The 18,976-nt window shown below is 41.9% G+C and overlaps 1 protein-coding gene across 5 annotated transcripts in view; it reads right to left on the bottom strand.

Moving 5' to 3' along the window:
- GRAMD1B (GRAM domain containing 1B) overlaps positions 1-18,976 on the bottom strand; it is a 242,464-nt gene that overhangs the window by 18,179 nt on the left and 205,309 nt on the right. For all 5 annotated transcript variants that reach the window (XM_044669656.1, XM_044669654.1, XM_044669653.1 and 2 more), the window contains 5 exons: positions 11,875-11,959; positions 10,686-10,789; positions 10,026-10,121; positions 8,635-8,715; positions 1,552-1,667 (listed from right to left, as the gene is read on the bottom strand). In XM_044669656.1, coding sequence (XP_044525591.1) covers positions 1,552-1,667; positions 8,635-8,715; positions 10,026-10,121; positions 10,686-10,789; positions 11,875-11,959 — 482 coding nt within the window. The remainder of the gene's footprint in view (positions 1-1,551; positions 1,668-8,634; positions 8,716-10,025; positions 10,122-10,685; positions 10,790-11,874; positions 11,960-18,976) is intronic.

Here is an 18,976-nt window from a genome sequence, read left to right as displayed (position 1 = left end):
TTGTTACACCTTGGTAAAATCTGGTGAAGTATGTGTTTGGGCCTTCAAGAATTCAGGATCATTTTCATACCATGATGACTCAATGGAGTAGGATTTTAATGGAGGGCTATTCCCAAGTTACTTTAATGTCTATGTTCTAGTTCTCCCAACAGATCTGTAGGTCTCTGAAAAATATGGACAATATATGCTCCTTCAATTGTATCTCTCCCCAAAATGGCTCTGTGCCATAATGAATACTGTTCTTGATGGTGACTAAGTTAGTTATTAGTCAGTTTTCTTGGCTTCTAAGCACTACACCTGAATGGCAGCATTTCCTCCCCACATTCCTTGATGACCATGGAAGTCCATAGACTTACAAGATGTCATTCCTGACTTTCCTTCATAGTCTTACCACCCTGGAGAAATTTCTGCCCTAACTTCCTGCTCTCCTAATTAGTGACTGCCTCTACCCAAACCATAATTTAAAGAAAAGTCCTAGTCATGCTTCACTTCATTCTTGATTCTCCAGTGGTCTCCTTCATATCTCCAGCCCTTCTCTCCTAATATGGGTACCCTTTCATCTCCTTCCCTGAGAATTTCTGGATCTCTATTTCTCCTTGCCTTGCTTCTCATCCCTTCCCCTCCCCCCTCAAAAGGTCTGGAACTATGAACCATGAACAAATTTACTATGTCATTGTCCCTGGATAATGTGTGCCATATGCCAATTTAATCTCCTACAATTACATTTATACTCCCCAATTTTCATATTATCTCCCTCATTAAAATGTAAACTTTTTTTTTTTAATCTCACCTTCTGTCTTAGAATCAATACTGCGTATTGGTTCCAAGGCAGAAGAGTGGTAAGGGCTAGGCAATGGGGGTTAAATGACTTGTCCAGGGACACATAAATAGGAAGTGCCTGAGGCCAGCTTTGAATCTAGGATCTCCCGTCTCTAGATCTGACTCTCACTCCACTGAATCACCCAGGTGTCCCCAAAATATAAACTCTTTAAGGGAAGGGACTGCCTTTTCTATGTGCATCTGTATCCCCAGCCCTTAGCACAATGCTTAGTACATAGTAAGCATTTAATAAATACTTTTTCATCTATTAATTCATATTACAGATAGAAAATATCAAGAGTCAAGTCATCTCAGAATTGGAAAGGGTCTTGGAGCCAATCTAGTTTTATCTGCACTTGATCAGAAATTCTCTCTATTGGTCTGATGATCTAGTACAACCTCATTTTATTTATCACTATTATTTTTTAAAGCCTTACCCTTCCATCTTAGAATCAAAACTAAGTATCAGTTCCAAGGCAGAAGAGTGGTAAAGCAATGAGGGTTAAGTAGCTTGTCCAGTATCACACAGTTAGGAAGTATCTGAGGCCAGATTTGAACCAATCTCTAGGGTTAGCTTTCAATCTTGAGCCACTTGGTTATCCCCCTCCAACCTCATTTTACAAGCCTGGGCTCCACCCAGGAATGCCACACCAGCATTCCTCAAAGGGAGAGAAAAGACATTGGGGAAAGAACCCAATTCTGCCATCTAGTTGGCTCTTGGGTCTCACTCACCCCATCGTGTTGAAGTCATCATCTGGGGGCACGTAGTCCTCATCGTCACTGGTCAGGCCTAGTTCATTTCCGTAACACTGATGGACAAAGTGCCACAGCTCCTTGGGACACAGAGGCTGGATGGGGAGAAACAGAAGCCATTCACCTTTCCTCAGGCTTTCACTCCCCAAGCAGAAAACTGCTCTCTTTTATGGAGAGGGAAGAGGGTGATCACCCACCACCATGCCCAAGAGGATTCATGAACTGTGTTAGCCAAGAAAAAAATTATTTGACAAATAACCCCCTCTTTCTCCTCTCAGGGAGTGTTTCTTCTTCCTGTAGACATTTTACTTCTTTTCACAAATGATCTTTCATTCCTTACAATGAGGAAGGATGAAGGGGTGAACTTAATACTGTCAGAAATGCTGGCCACACCTTAGGCTCTAATTGACTAATGATGTACCAATAATGTAACAATAACATTTACAAAAGTAATCCTGAGTCCTCAAGGAGATTTGGTAATCAAATTTGACTTGAAAAAGACACAAATAGGGGTCAGCTGGGTGGTTCAGTGGATAGAAAGCCAGGCCAGAGACTTTGGGAAGTCTTGGGTTCAAATTTGGCCTCAGACACTTCCTAGCTAAGTGACCTGGGCAAGTCACTTCACTCCCATGGCCTAGCGCTTACCACTCTTCTGTCTTAGAACCAATACAAAGTATTGATTCCAAGATGGAAGGTAAGGGTTATTAAAAAAAAGAGAGAGAGAGAAAAGAAAAAAGAAAAAGGCACAAATAGCTTGCTTATCAAACGTGAAGATGCCAAGAAGCTGGAATGGGTAGTTAATGTTGGGATAAGAAAATCAGTTTGGGGTCCAAAAACAGTTTGACAGAAAGCTAGAATTATGCACCTAAATGAGAATGATAAATGTTAAATTCCACATGGAATAAAAAAAGTCAAAAACACAAATATAGAATGGCAGAGACAACACTTTACATGAAAAATTCCCAAGAGTTTTAGTAGAAAAAAGCTCAATCCAAATCAATAGTCTGATATTAACAACTAAAAGTAAATAGGCAAATCTTAGCATAAAGAAAGAAATTAGATTAATAAAGGGAGTGACAATCCCAATGTACTCTGGCCTGGTCAGAGTATATCTAAAGAATCAGGAATTCTGTTATAGTCTTGAGCCATGATGTTTGTGGAAAATATATGAATGCTTGTCAATAATATTGTAGAGAGGGACATCTAGATGGCCCAGTGGATAGAGTCAGGCCTAGAGAAGGGAGGTCCTGGGATCAAATCTAGCCTCAGACACTTCCTAGCTATGACCCTGGGCAAGTCACTTAACCCTAATTGCCTACTTCTTACCACTCTCCTACCCTGGAACCAATACTTAAATGATTCTAATAGAGAAGCTGAGTTTTAAAATAATAATATTGTAGAGGGGATATCTGCTCAGGTATCATTTGGACTAGGTAACTCATGTCCTTTTCAACTCTATGATTGCATGAAATCAGCTACAGCTATTAGTAAGAGAATTTAAAGCTTAGAGTTGAAAAGGGAACTGAGAACACATCTGGTTCTCACCAAGAAGAAATCTCCTTCATAACATCCTTGACAAGTGGTCATGTCAGACTCTGTCTGCTTGGAACACCTCCAGGGAGGAGCTCACGACCTAAGGAACAAGATCATTTTATTGCTGGACAGATCTAACTAAGAAGACATTCTTTCTTTATAATGAGCTGGAAGCTTCTTCCTTATACAAAACTCTCATCCAGTGGTCTCTGTCGTGCTTTCTGGGAGCCGCCACAAAATGAGTTTAAGAGGAATGCTGTAGGCTTGGGTTCCTTGCCCACCACTGCTTTATCTTGGCTCTCATGGGGTTTAATAACTCTGGGAGTAAAAGGAAAAGCAGGGAGGATGAGAGGGGGCAGTGAGTAAGAGGGGAGGACTCTAAGTGGGTGGACTGAAGGCAGAGAATAAAAACTGTCCCTGGCATTTGTATAGCACTTCACATAGGTTATTTCATTCGATGATATTTATGTTCTCAGAACTGAAGACTTGTGAGAGTAGGAGAATGGTGGGGGCGAGGGGAAAAGGGGATAAGGGGTAGAGGGAGAAGCCAAATAAGGAAAGGAGCCCTAGAAATTGGAAATAGGAACAAACCAAAAGTATTTTTGGTTGTAATGTAGAGACACTAGCCCCACACTAAGCTTTTACGCCTCCCTTTATTACTTGGGCATGGTCATTTCTACAAGCAGAGAGAAGGTAGTAATTTGCAATGACAGAAACATCAATTTTGCCTACTTTCAGGGGCAGTTTGGAATTTTAGGAAGGGTCAATAAATTGCCACTGAGACTAGAGGAATAGGCAGAGAGCAATGTTTTGCCCATGTTCGACATGCTCTTAAGGAGACCTCATACAATGTGGGAGGGACTCATCTACTATTCTTTCCACTGAGAGCTTACCCTTAGCTTTCACATACATCATGGAATGGTTCATCCACCTCTACTTGTGTATTACTTCAGTCCTTAACACATCTCTACCTCTCTTTTCCTTAACTAAGCCTACTTGACTTTAATCAAACATTCACTCTAATATACATCTTAAAAGAGTCTAATAGGGCCAGTGATTCCCAAAGTGGGCACCACCACCCCCTGGTGGGTTCTACAGTGATCCAGGAAGCTGTGATGGCCACAGGTGCATTTATCTTTCCTATTAATTGCTATTAAAATTTTTAAAAATTAATTTCCAGGGGGCTAAGTAATATTTTTTCTGGAAAGGGGGCGGTAGGCCAAAAAAGGTTGGGAACCATTGGCTTAGACTATACAGGGAGATCAGGAAGAAAATAATTTAGCAAGAGGCATGACTAGCACTTCTGAGACCAAGCTGTATGAAAGTGGATTAGATGCCCCCAAATAAAATTTTTGCATCCCAGATACTGGGAAACAATGCCCCAAAGGGGAACAAGAAGAATTCAAGACACTGCAAGGCTACTACTATGCTAGTAGTAGGTCAACTATACTAAGCTAAGCGGTAACATAGGCAGAGGGAGCTGGCCATATTTAGGTAAGGGCACAGGGAGTAGGCAAGGGGGAGAAATCAGCCATCTGATAGCTTCCTATTTTAACTGAGTCTGGCTAACTATATGCATGCTAAGCTAAACTCTTTTTATCTTCTGAAAAAGTACCAGAGATATCAGTTCCTTTTAAATCCCAGTGCCTTGGGCCAAAGCCAAGTCCTGCCCCTTACCCCTACTTATGATTCTGATTTAACAAATCTATGAATCAGAGTTCTATTTGGAGTTCTTTTGTGAAGGCATTTATTAATTCCCATAAGATCCTGCTTTGGGATTTCTCTGGACCTCTCCATTAGGAAGTACAACATTGGGGAATCTCATCATGCTTCAAGATTGAATCTGCTTGTCCTCACACATCATCAGCACCCTCTGCTTGGGTGCTGGGATCCTCTAGCTAGAGGGACAGAGCCCTGGGCTCCACGACCTCAATTTAAAAAAAAAAAAAAAAAAAAAAAGTTCTACACAATTTTTCTCCTTTCCAAAAGCAGCTAAAATGCTTTTGTAATTTTCTGTAACTCCTACATGTCCTTCCTACTGCTTTGCTGGGTACTTCCTCCCACCCCACCCCCCACCCTTTTTTCACTTTCCTGGAGAGCAAAGGCCTTCTTTGTCTTTTATTTGTCTTTGCATCCCCACCCCTTAGCAAAGTGCCTGGCATACAGTAAAAGCTTAATAAATGCTTAATAAATACAGACTCACTAAGATCCTGTATCTACTGAATAAATCAATCAGAGCCCCTTAAGACCACCATTCAAGGACTTCCACAAGGAGGAACCAACCTATTTTCCTCATCAGATCCGGTATTCTATATCCCAGTTAAAATGGGCTACTAGAGATGATCCCTTTCTAGCCATCCCTGTGCCCTCTCAATTTCACATCTTTGCTATGTGCCATCCAATGTTCACCTGATGCCTTCTCACTGGTCATCTATTGTTGAAATGGTTAATAAACCACCTTCATGACCCAGTCCAAAGGCCACCTCTTTAGTGAAGCCTCCCCTCAATCAGAAGTGACCGCTCCTTCCTATAAACTCCCTCGCCACACCTTGGTTGTGGTGTGGACTCCCCTTACATATTTATCATATTCTATTTCTAATTAAATGAAAAAAATACATGTAAAATGCAATGAAAACCTTAAACCACTCTATAAATGGTAGCTATTATTTGTTAACTGTCTGGGTTTTGTTACCTTGCTAAACTGACAGGGTCATGAAGGCAGTGTTTCTAACTATCTTTCTAAGTCTCCCCACACTTAAGCTTTTCATATAATAGGTGTTCAACAGAGATTTATTGAATTAGTAGTGTATCTGCTTGTTTCCCCTCTCTCTGCCTTTCCAGAAGACGACCTGTCTCTGTGGCCCCTGCTGAGTGGCTAGTTCTTCCCAGAACTTCTATTTTAAGCAAAGTATCTGAGAATGTCTTCCTTTTTCTCTATGTTCCACTCCTATCTCTCTGGATTTCCTCCATTATTTCTTTTTCTACCCCCCGCCTCTTTTCAGCTTCCTTTTTGGTGCTTTCCCTTTCCTCCTCAGAATGTAAGCTCTTTGAGAACAGGCATGAGTTTCTGCTTATTTTTGTATTCTTAGTGCTTAGCACAGTGCCTGACATATAATAAGCCACTAATAAATGTCTTTTAACTTGATCGTATTTGACATCTTCCTCCCTCAGATTTTGGGGAGCGATGCTTTCAAGATTCATTTCTATTCTTCCCATAACTGTCTAATAACCAATTTCCTACTCCCAATTTTGAGGTTTTTTTAGAACAGAATGAGAAAGATATATTGAAGACAAGAAAAAAGCAGCCAGAGTTTGATCTTGGGTGAATAAGAAGAAATGACATTATATGAGGCTTATAAGATTTGAAAACTCTTTAAAAATATTTGCCTTATTTGAGACTCAAAATCTTTGATGTAGGTACTATCCCTTGTATTGCCTCAGAATTTTACAGATGAGTCTCAGAAAAGTTATGTGACTTGCCCAAGGTCATGCAGCTAATTAAGTTTTTTGTTTTTTTTTAACCCTTACTGCTATCTTAGTAACAACTCTTAAGACAGAAGGACAAGGGCTAGGCAAACAGAGTTAAGTGACTCACTCAGGGTCACACAACTAGGAAATTACTGAGGCCAGATTTGAACCCAGGTCCTTTCAGCTCCAGGCCTGGCACTCTATCCACTGAGCCATCAAGCTGCTGACAGCTAATTTAGTAAAGGTGGGATTTAAACCCAGGTGTCCTCTGACACTGAGTCTACTATTTGAAAGACAATCCTAAGCTTAGAGAGGGAAGGGGTTTGTTGTACATGTGGCTAAATCTCTTGCCTCAAGAAGGAACCCCCTCCATAACATCCTAAACAGTCTCTGCTTGAACGCCTTCAGGGATGAGCTCATTCCCATGGAAGAAAATAAAACCCAGGGGCAGCTGGGTAGCTCAGTGGAGTGAGAGTCAGGCCTAGAGACAGGAGGTCCTAGGTTCAAACCTGGCCTCAGCCACTTCCCAGCTGTGTGACCCTGGGCAAGTCACTTGACCCCCATTGCCTACCCTTACCAATCTTCCACCTATGAGACAATACACCAAAGTACAAGGGTTTAAAAAACAAAACAAAACAAAAAAAAAAAACCCAAAGCTACTGAATTTCTGGACCACTCTCCAAATGAGCTGGAACCTGTTTCCTTAGAATTCTCAACCACTAGACCCTCCCCAGTTCTGCTCTCTGGGGTCTCAATAGAAGTTAAATCAGAATGTGGTGGTCTTTGGCTCCTTGCCTACTGCTGCTTTGGTTTGATTCTCAAAGGACTTATTATCTCCAGGAGAAAGAAACGGGTTGATTTGCCCATGTTCACATGACTACAAATATTAGCAGTCAAATTCAAATCCAGGTCCTTCTTGACTCCCAAGTTCATTGTTCTTTTTATGACAGAATGTCCCCTCTTGGCCAGAATCCCAAAAGGAGTCCTCTCTACATGAGTTTCATGATGATAATGGGGCAAGTAACAGTTGAAACTTATTTTGCGTTATCACTTTTTTTTTAAAACCCTTACCTTTTCTCTTAGTAACAATCTAAGGCATAAGGGCAAGGGTATTAAGCAAATGAGGTTAAGGGACTTGCCTAGGGTCACACAAGTAGGAAGTGTCTGAGGCCAGATTTGAACCCTGGTCATCTCAACTCCAAGCCTGGCACTCTAGCTACTGTGCTACCTACTTATTTCTTGCTTTTTACTTTAGTTATTATTAATAAATCTTATAAAATATAATACTTGGAGTATTTGAATATTAATTTTAATCTTAACAAATTTCACTATCATAGAGAACTCTTGGTGAAGGCCTTTTTTTACTAAGTCACATCACCAACTTCTCAGCAAATTATAATCTCTGGGAGTTGTCTGGAGCACTAAGAGTGATTTGCCCAAGGTCTCACAGTTGGTATGTGTTCGTTGGGTCTGAAACTCGGACTTTCTTGAATTCAAAGCCAGCTCTCTAAGGGTAAAAGTATTATTCTTAGGGGCAGCTGGGTAGCTCAGTGGATTGAGAGTCAGGCTTGTCTCTACAGGAGGTCCTAGGTTCAAATCCAGCCTCAGACACTTCCCAGCTGTGTGACCCTGGGCAAGTCACTTGACCCCCATTGCCCACCCTTACCACTCTTTCACCTAGGAGTCAATACTCAGAAGTTAAGGGTTTAAAAAAAAATTTTTTTAAAGTGTTATTCTTATAGTATAGATGAAAAAACTGAGGCCTATACAGTTTAGGTCAGTAATGGGCAAACTACCACCTGAGGGCCAGATGCAGCCCCCTGAAATGTTCTATCCTGCCACTAGACATTATTCCTAATCTGACGAATACAATGAGTAGGATACAATACAATGAAACTGCCTTAGAAACAGACTGACAGATGAGCATTTCCTTTCCTTTTATCCCCTCTTTAAAAAGTTTGCCCATCACTGGTGTAGGTGATTTGGCCAAAGTTATATAGATGGTAAACAGAGGAAAGCAGAATTCAAATCCAGTACTCTGAGAAGAGAGACAGTACTTACTTTCTCAAGGAGGGCATTCTGCCAGAGCCGGAACATCATCATATACGTCCTATCTCGGGCCCCGAAGGATGTAAAAAAGTGCTGGGAAGAGAGAGAAAAGGACAAGACAGGCCTGTTTAGAAATATCAGTTAATCGGAGAAAAGGCACTTGGCCCTTCTTCCCCTAAAAGTTCAATTTATCAGTGTCTAAGCACCACTAACTCCCAATTTAGAGGAATAAATGAATGAATGATAAAATATTTGTCAAGTGGTAACTATTTGCCAGACACTAGGCTAAAGTGCTGAGGATACAAGCATAAGAAAGAGAGACAATTTAATGCTTTCTCTTTGAAGCCATTTTGAACCTACTGCATCACACCTACCAAAAAAATTCCCAGTGTCTGGTTTTTGCCTTTTCACCTCCACACTGTGTCATGCACACAAAAGGTGCTTAATACATGTTTGCTAGATTTCATTATTATCCAAGGCCATGATACACACATATATTTTGGAGGAGAGAACTAGGGGGTAGGGAGGTGAATAAGAAACCATAGTTAAAACCTAGAAAACTAAGAATGACCAATCTCCATTATAACCCAACCTCCCTCCCCCTAAACTTTCAGCAGATTGGCTTTACAACAGAATGGACAAGAGTCATCCACAAAGAATGACTATCTTGAATTTGACGTTCTTCTGTTCTCAAACTCTTCCACCGCCATCTTGGAAATGGCAAATTAGAGAAAGGAAACCTGAGCTTCTACAGTTTACCAGATGATGATGAGCTGGCTGTATGTCAACAGAGCTGTGAACCAGGCGCCTCGGAATCTTTGAGCCTCTGCCCCTTAGCAGAAGGCCAGTTCCACTCATCTTCGTGGCCTAGTTAAACGTCATTGTTGTCCTTCATTGAAGAGGACCAAAATGACATCACTGGTGACGTCTTTTGATTTGCACATAAATTGGTTTTATGTGAGGTAAAGTTGCACAAAGCCATCAGTCTCACTCTCTCTTCCAGAGTCAAAGTCCAGTGGTGAGACAAAAGTCAAGACAACTGGTGAGAGCAAGCTCTCCAAAGACTTGAGATGACTGAACCTACACATAAAACATCCAGTTTGGTCTTGGGGAAGGTAGGCCGCATCTGGGCAGGACCCATTACCTCTCTAGAAGTTTTAATTTACTTTATCTCTGGTTAAGAACTCTCCATTTCCCCCTTCCCACACTCTGGAGGCCAACCTATCAGCTCATCTGCCTCTGGCGCCTGCCTCCAGGCTGTCACAGTGTTCTCTCTCTATTCCCATTATAGTAACATCAGAAACATGTTCTTCCCATTGATGCAGGGGTGGGAAAAGAGATAACAGAGGAAGAGTTCAAAGCAGGTGGGAAAAGAGGGCCCTCAAGAATGGCAACATCTTTACCTTCTCAGTGTCTGTGCAAACTTGGATTGCATTGGGAATGAGTCGGGCTGTTTTTTCTTTAGTCATGGAGCAGATGTCTTTCAATCGTACTGTTAGCTGGGGTACCCACAAGACCCAAGAAGGAGAAAAAAGGAAAAAAGGGCATTAATACAATTTGGCAAAGAGTTGTCCATGAGTACCAGGAAAGACTAAATAAGATTATCAACCACATGCATCTAGATCTGAAAGGGACCCCTAGGACTCACCTAGTTTGACACTCTTGATTTAAAGATGAGGAAACAGAATTTGGTCCATTGTAATTAATACAGCTAATACCTGGCACATTAGGAATCAGAATCCAAGCTTCCTGCCTACCTTTTGCCCCAGTGTACTTTCCAGGCTCTCCATAGTCTTCCACATTTTCATTAGTCCCAATTCTCCAAGTCTTTCTCCTTCCTTTCCTATATGTACAATGTTTTCCCCCACATTCAACAAAGTAGAAGCAGATAAAATAAAGGAAACTCAATGTATTTGTTCCGTGCCTATTTTGTTTTTATCACATGCTGATTTACATGTTATATTAAGGCCCAGGACAGAGCATGAAGATAGTATAGGAATTAAGGCAGAGAGGTTCTGCTCTGGCATAGATAGCCAAAGGGGAATGGAGCCTCGGGTATTTACCAGAGTTTCCCAGCGGAAGATGTTGCTGTAGAAACAGATCCAATTTTCAGAGAGGTAGAGTCGGCCCTGGAGGAGAATGTCTCTTTGGAGCGCACATGAGTAATCTATAGCAGGAAGAGAAAAGAGGGGAAGTGAGAGGCAGGAAGCATCACCAGCTCCCAAGCCATTGCAATTCAGAAGCACCACCCCATCCACAAGGGACCCTAATCAACTCTGAGAAAATAATGACCCAGCTCTAAATGAGAACCTCCCACCACTGTTAAAAGGGGTGAGAGGTGCCCAAAGTAGTGGTCTAAGAAGGATATAGCATTTCATGCTCTGAAGGTCTTGCCAAACCATCCATGAGACTTAGGTAAACAGATAAACTTTTCTGGAAGCCATGTATTAAGCAAGAAAGATAGGAAAGAGGGTGATTGGGAAAGGAGGGTTTCTAGCCCAAGGAGCTATCAACCCAGAGGTCAGAGCTGCAGAAAAGGGTCTAGTAGTATTGGAAACCAGAGTGCTAGGAGAGGTGGCCCAGTACAGGAAGAGATTCCCTAAAACTGCCATAACAGCTTGAGGAAACTCATGTAATGGGATCAGAGAGGTGCCCCAAAAGATTTGGAGGAACAGATACTTCCTGGCTTGTAAGTTCTCAACAACCCTCTGATTAAGCAAGGAGAACCGAGGCAAAGGCCTATATTCATTTATGCTTGCCTCAGAACATGAGAACATTGAGAAGAGAAGTAGAAGCCATTCTACAGGGTAGGTAATAAGCCACTAAATCATGAAAGATAGAAGCAGAGAGCCCAATGAAGTCCAGCTAACTGCCTTGCCCCTCTATCCCTAGAAATTCTCCCTAGAAATTACCCCCTCCTTAGTTCTCAACCCAGATCAGGCAGAAATTATACAACTTAGAGTGTTTCCAGCTCAATGGTAATTAGGAATAACAATAATAATGTTTATCTAGTTAAAGTTTGTTTAGAAGTATCCTTCTATCCCAGTATAGGTCCTTGGTGATTCCATGACCAGAAAACAAGGGAGCATCTCCCCTAAACTTTGGAGGGTCCCCTCTAAGTGTCAGTCTAATGTCCTTCTGCTCCAAGAAGGTACAGAGTAGCCTAGTACCCATAATAGCTTAGGGCCATCTTCTTTCTCTAGTAAAACAGCTTGAGTAATGGACCCTGTTTGGGGGTCACTCCCAGCTTACCAACAATGAGACGCTCTGTGTCAGGGAGTTGCTTGAAAAGTTTTCTGAAGTCTTCATTCCGCTGTTTGTAAGTTGGGCTTAACACCTGCACGATAAACAGTTAAGGTTAGGGGATGGGAGGGAAAAGTGCTTGGGAAGGCCAGAGAGGTAAAGAGGACAGGAGACAGGGAAGGTATATTAGCAGAAAACAGTTTCCCTTCTTTTAAGAAAGAGGGGATGAAATGCTTTTATCCAAAATATACACCAAGGCCAAGTTTTGCAGGAGGGTTAGTAGGGAGTAGGAGGGGTGGGAGGATGGAGAGAGAGAGTATAGACTTTGCCTCCTAGGGTCATATTGAGAAAAAGCTAACAAGGACAAGTGTACCCACATTATGCACAGCCCTGCATAAGAAAGGAGAGAAGAGAGAGAGCTGAAGCACCACTCCAGAAGCAGCATGAAGCCTGAAATTATCTTCTAAAGTTATTCTGATTCTCATCCCAGCCCCTAAAGGTAGAACATGAATTTGAGGGGAACTCCAAAGCAAGGTGTAGGAAAGGAACAAATGCCCTGATGCCAACTAGTGAAAGCCTATTCCACGCATACTGTATTATGTCTTCAAAACAAAACAAAACATCGAAACTGGAAAAGTGGCTATGTTTCTAAGATGTGAGGAAACTTGTAAACTATTCTCCCCATTTTGAATGTTTCAGTCTCTTGAATTATGCAGCCTGTTTGACTCATCCAAAAACCCAAACCTCATTTAACGTGTAATTCATATCACCAGTGACAAAAGATAGAGAATAGGCTTTGGAGATAGGAAGACCACCTTGGATACAACATTTGAGTGACCCTAAGTGAGTCACTTAATTTCTCAGTGTTCTAGGCAACTGTCTAAGACTCAGAGTAACAGAGAAGGTACAAATCTACATTGGAAAAGGGAGTTTTCTCATCTGGAAGAAAACTCTGTACAGAGAATTGCAGATCCAGTCCTTAACTCCTAACTCCAATGTTTATAAAACAAAGTTTCCCATAAAGATTCACACTTTGAGAACTGGAAACAACCTCAACAGCCAAGTAATTCAATCCACAAATGAAAAGAGTCACATTACAATATATTTGACATAAACAGTCAGCCCCCGTAGACCTATAACACTAAAATATTCTAATCAATCAAGAAATTAACAGCATTGATCAAATACCACCTATCTGCCAATAACTTACTATAAAGATAAAAATAAAATGGTTCCTTTCTTCTAGGAACATACATACTAGTTTTGGGTCCTAAATATAATAGGATACAGCATTCTCTATTGCAACTTAACAAAAGACAACATACCTGCAAGAGTCAAGGATAAAAATAGTCAATAAGCATTTATTCAACACTTACTATGTGCCAGAACTTGCTAGAGATACAAAAAAAAAAAAAAAAAAAAAAAAAAAAAAAAAGAGGCAAAAGATAGCCCCTGCTCTCAAGGAGCTCACAATCTAATGCAGATAAGTAGAAAATAAGGATTATACCACTGCCCTGAGGGTATCTACTTTTTAGTTACATTTCTACTGGTAGAGCTGTACTGTTTTGGGTCCTGAGCACTTTGACACCCAGTTTCCTTTGTGTTTAACCACATCTGTCTGCAGTGAGATTATGGAACTGTTATTTCTCTAGGAAAGAAAAATGGCCTAGATAAGTCTCAAACCTGTGACTGAGCTCATCATCTTTGTCTTAGAACTACCAGAACTAACAGGCCCAAAGGTTTCTTCTGTGAAGGCTTTCCAGAAAAGGTAGATTTCAACTAATTTGCATGGTTGTTTTTTGTTAAATGTTTGCCAAATGACCTGCACTTATATATTTATATTTACAGATGTTCCTAAATGGGACACCAGAATTCCACTGAATTAAAATGCTAGAAAAGACTTCAAGAGATTCTATAGGACAATCCTTGGCTAGAAGAGCCAAACTCTGCAGGATTAATCCCATACATGCCTTTGTTTAAACACCATTGCAATAAAGAAAGTCTTGCTTAATTTGTCTCATCAAATTCCCACTTGCATCTGTTTACATCCAGTGTACTGTCCAGGACAGAGATGGAAAATAGCATCCATCTGAAGAAACAGAGAAGTCCCAAAAGATCACATTGAGGCCTCCCTGTTCACCAGCTCTACAGACCTTGAAATTTTTGCGAGACTGTTTCTGAAGAGACGAACACTAGTTTTCCTCTGAAGACTAGCAAGTTTATTCAGTTCAAGTCATTTCCCTCAACAAGGCACCTTGCTATCCAAACTGCTGCAGGTCTCAAAACCTTAATTCTTTTCATTTCACCTACTCCCATGCCCAGCTCCTTCCTTCCACTTAACAAAAAAAAAAAAAAAAAAAAATCCTTATTTTCCATCTTAAGTTTCAAATGCTGTGTTTTGGTTCCAAGGCAGGAGAAAGAGGTAAGGGTTAGGCAATGGGGGTTAAGTGACTTGCCCAAGAAGTGTTTGAACCCAGGATCTCCTGTTTCTAGGCCTGACTCTCAATCCACTGAATCACTAGCTACCCCCTTCTTTTCTACTTTTAAAGTGTAACTGAGGAAGGCTTCCATAGGTGTAGAGGGACAGAAGGCCCAGCCACATTTCCCAAACTACAGGCCTATTAAGTTCTCTTCTCTTCCTTTCTTCTCTTTCTTCAAGAGTAGGGCAATAGGAAATTCAGATTCAGCACCTGGGATCTCTAAGTTTCAAAAGCAAAAAAGCAAAGGGGTGAAGACTCTAAATATCAGCATTTCAAACATGGGTACTCATTTCACTAGCCCGCCAATGTGGTTTATCGGTATGACTGCTCCAGAGGAAACAGCACAGTAGAGATTATTTCAGCTTGGTTTGTTTTTTTTTTTTTTTTGTTTTGTTTTTTGTTTTTTTTTTTTTTTGTCTACCCTCAAGCAACCGGTGAGAATGATTTATAAATTATCATTAACCTTCCCTCTTCTTATTCCTGCAGCTATTCTCTGCAAAAGTTATATACACCTCCACTGTGGATGTTAAAAAGTCCAAAGAGCAGGGCAGCCAAGACCCTCTCCTTCGGTATTGTAAAACCTCAGGAACCGAACAAAATGAGAAATGCTAAGAATTTTAAATCTGTTGTAGAGGCAGACAGAAAATAATCACACTCACTGCTGGGATTTCTTCAGATCCATGGCAATACCAGTGTTCGTAGCTTGCGGATAAGCTGTTGAACCTCTGCAGGTAACACGGCAAAGACTCACTTTCCTGAGCCAGCATCAGGCTCCAGAGGACCCCAGATTCTGTTAAAGAGTCCATTACTCCCCTCTCACCCGGTCCCCTAACTTGTCCAGCTCCTTGGTGCTCCCTTCCCCCCACTGTCCACAGAGTGATTCTCGCCTTCACTGACAGTAGACCAGTGACCTCGGGCTGGAAGGCAAAGGGTCAGTGACCGTTCTGTCGTCAACCCTCACACTCAGGTCTCCTTTTCAACACAAGGTGTGTCCAGACAAAAGGATGTGGTCAGAGTAGGTCACAGGATGAGCTCACTGGTCAGTGTTCTGCTGTCGAGCCCCCTTCTTCCCAACTGACGCTCACAATGTGGGTGACCTTCCACTCCTGGGGATTCCCTGGAAAGGGTGTGGTGAAATGCGTCCTTCCGGTTAGTGGTGATTGTAACTCTCAGATTTCATCCAAAAAAAGCAAGCTGGGAAGCCCCCCTCAAAAAAAGTGTACCAAATCCACGGGGAGTGCTGGATAGCCCCAGCCAGATGGCTAGCTCAGGTGAGTCCCACAGGCAGATTCAGGAGCAGGTATGGCCATGCCGTGGAGTTCAAAGCTCCAGCCCCTTCTATGACTCACTCACTGTTCACTGTAAGCCTTTATGACAGAGTGACTCAGAGCCCATCCAAAGCGCCAGGATGGAGTAAGATTCCCAAATCCTTCGTCCCTGCCTGTCACTTCCAAGGTTCATGGGGGTAAGGCAATGAAGCATAGACTCCTCACTCAGCCACCAGCAGGACGGGAGCTGTGACTCCCTGCCCTCCCTCTGGGCAGCCGCTACTGGACATACCAAGAAGAACAGCCTCAGCCCCTCTTCTCTGTGCTCCCCACCCGTCTCCAATCCTCTGGAGTTGACTGACTGGCAAACAGTTTCTTTGTTAGAGTTGCCTTTGTAGGGCATGAGGGAGGGAGGGTAGGACGCACAGCCCCAAACACACACTTAAAGTTACAGGATCTGGGGGACGGTCCTGGCCAATGTCCTCCAATAACCCCCAGCCCAGCCCAGCCTCCCCTAGCAGATGTTTCCTGCAAAGGAAAGTTGTTGGCCAGAGCCTGAAGTGGAGGGAGGGGAAGGAGGCATTAGAGATGCTGCTCTGATGATGAAATCCGAAATCTGACACTCTAAGAGCTGGGAGCTTCTTTGGCTGTGTTTATTCTCCCACTAACCTCATCCACTGCTTCCCAGTGAAAGTAGAACCCCAGAATGGTCAGGAATCTATCAGGGCTGATTTCAGGCCAGGGAGAAAGAGGATGTGGGGGCCCTGTGGGATGGGCTTGAGATTTTGAGAAAGATCTCTACTTTCCAAAGAGTTTTTAAAGAATCAGGATTTTCAAGCTGGAGGGGCCATGGAAATCAACTAGTTGAGCCTTCTCACTTTAGAGATGAGGACAATGAGGACTTGGAAGGTCATGTGAGCCACACAGTATTTTAGTGGGAGGACCAGGGCAAGAACTCAGGTCTTCAGACTCCCAGTGCAGTATTCTTTCTTTGGCACACTGCAATAATGGATTCTTTAGCAATAAGTTTTCCAGCAGCTTCTCTTTAAGAACTTGGACTTCCTTGGAGGCAATGTGATGTTGCTGAAAGACAGGCAGATGGAAGATAATAAAGCCCAGCTAAAAGGAGATAGCTGAGACCTAGAAAGTTCAGATCTCTGGGACAAAGGTAGGAACAAGGGCAGAGAAACAGACAAAATGGTGCTTACAGAAATGATTCAAGATTTCTAAGGAATCTTGACTGACTCTGGCTCTCAGGAACAAGCTAGGTCTCTCAGACAGTCTGGATATCACCCAGGCTCTGTTTATGCTTTGACCATCACAATTCCTCTGAGCTAAGGAGGGGTTAGTTTGTGGCTTCAGGTATAGTAAAATCTACACCAGCCAAGAAGCGGTAGGTGTAGGGGTGGCCAATAATTGGAAATATAAGAAATAGATAGTATAGAACTTCCCAGGGAAGAGGCATTAGGGAATGTGAAGATAGTTGGAAAATACCAAATCATACACACAACACTCTATACCTCCTAACTTATGCCTATCTCCAAATGTGTACACACATGTATATGCACATACAATTCCCTGATATTCTCCCAATAAATTTATCTCCTGGGGGCAGCTGGGTAGCTCAGTGGCTTGAGAGTCAGCCTAGAATTGGAAGGTCCTAGGTTCAAATCCAGCCTCAGACACTTCCCAGCTGTGTGACCCTGGGCAAGTCACTTGATTTCTATTGTCCACCCTTACCACTCTTCCACCAAGGAGCCAATACACAGAAGTTAAGGGTTTAAAATTTATTTTAATTAAATTAAAAAATAAATTTATCTCCTAAGCTGTAAGGTACTTAAAGCTAGGAATCCTATCTTACAGGTCAGTGTATGGGTGGTAACAGTGAAAAAAAAAAACATTGGATTTAGATTCAAAGGACCAGGGTCCAAATCTTGCCTCTGTTCCTTCCTTTCTGTATGATCCTATTCAAAAGTTATTTGTCCTCTCCAGGTCTCAGGGACCTCTGTAAATGAGATAGTTGGATCAGATGACCTGTAAAGTTTCTTTCTGCTCTAAATTTATTTTTTCTGATTCTATATGTTTCTGTCTTTAAACCTGTATGTCACAGAATGACTTGTATACCTAAGGGTTCAGTAAACATTTGTTGAATAAATGTTGAGTGAATAATTTCCCTGCCACCTTGATAAATACAACCTACAAACACAAACAACAAGTACATATTCCTACCTTCCTCTCTAACAACCCATCTCAGGCTACCATGTCTTTTTTATGCTACTTTTATCCTAGACAACAGAACAGTCACTAAAATACCAATGGTTGTTTGCGTGCCAGCAGTTAACATGGGGAAGTAAAGGACACTCCACTCACCTGATCCCTACACACATACACACACACACACACACACACACACACACACACACACACACATACACGAAAAGAAAACACCAATGATCTCTCTACTTCTGCTTCTTCCCTCTAACCTCAGATCTCAAATCTAGGAGAGACCATGAGACTGAAAACAATTCCCTTATAGCAGTTTTTAACCTTTTTTGTGTTGTGGACCCCTTTGGGACTCTGATAGAATCCAAAGACCCCTTATATTAATGTTTTTAATTGCATAAAATAAAATACATAGGATTACAAAGAAAACCAATTATTTTGAAATCATTATAAAAAATTTTTTTAAAGTTCACAGACATCAGATTAAGAATCCTTGCCTTGTAGTATCACTAAGGGATAAGACACATGGTGCTGTTTGTCCCAGCTATAATGGGGTGGGAGCAAGTTACACCCAAATAGATAAAGGCCAAGAGGATTCACCACCATCTTTGCCTACCTTTGCCTCTCCCTCCCTACTTCTGAAGAGGTGCACATTGTAAGCAGGATCCCAAGGCCAGTGAAGGGGGAAGTAAGCCCAGGGTAAATATTAACTATATGATAAACATGGGGAGCTGGGACTGAGTGGTACTTACTCTCTGCATTGGCAAGAAGGGACTGGGAGAGAAGTGGAGTTGCGTGGCATATTGACCTCTGATGGGGGTAAATAGAAGCTTCCAACTAAGTAGGCTACAGAAAGCCTAGAAGCTAGATAAATGGAGATTGAGGGGGAAAAAACAAGGAGGTGATACAGCAATGGGGAAAAAAGAGTCAGAAGTAAGAGAGGCAGAAGAAATAAGCAAGGAAGTTGGAAAAGCAAGGGGACACTAATTAGATTAGAAGAATGGATTGATTAGGGAACAAAGTAATGGACCTCTCTTTATCAAACCATAGATAGGTTGGGCAGTCCTTCTTGTTATCTATTCCTTCTAGGATTTCTTGTCTGCTCCTATCTAGGCATTTTTAGGCTATCCTCCTCTGGCC

The sequence above is a fragment of the Gracilinanus agilis genome, chromosome 3 (genome assembly GCF_016433145.1).
Source record: "Gracilinanus agilis isolate LMUSP501 chromosome 3, AgileGrace, whole genome shotgun sequence".
Lineage (NCBI taxonomy): Eukaryota > Metazoa > Chordata > Mammalia > Didelphimorphia > Didelphidae > Gracilinanus > Gracilinanus agilis.
This window is presented reverse-complemented; position numbering and strand designations above follow the sequence as displayed.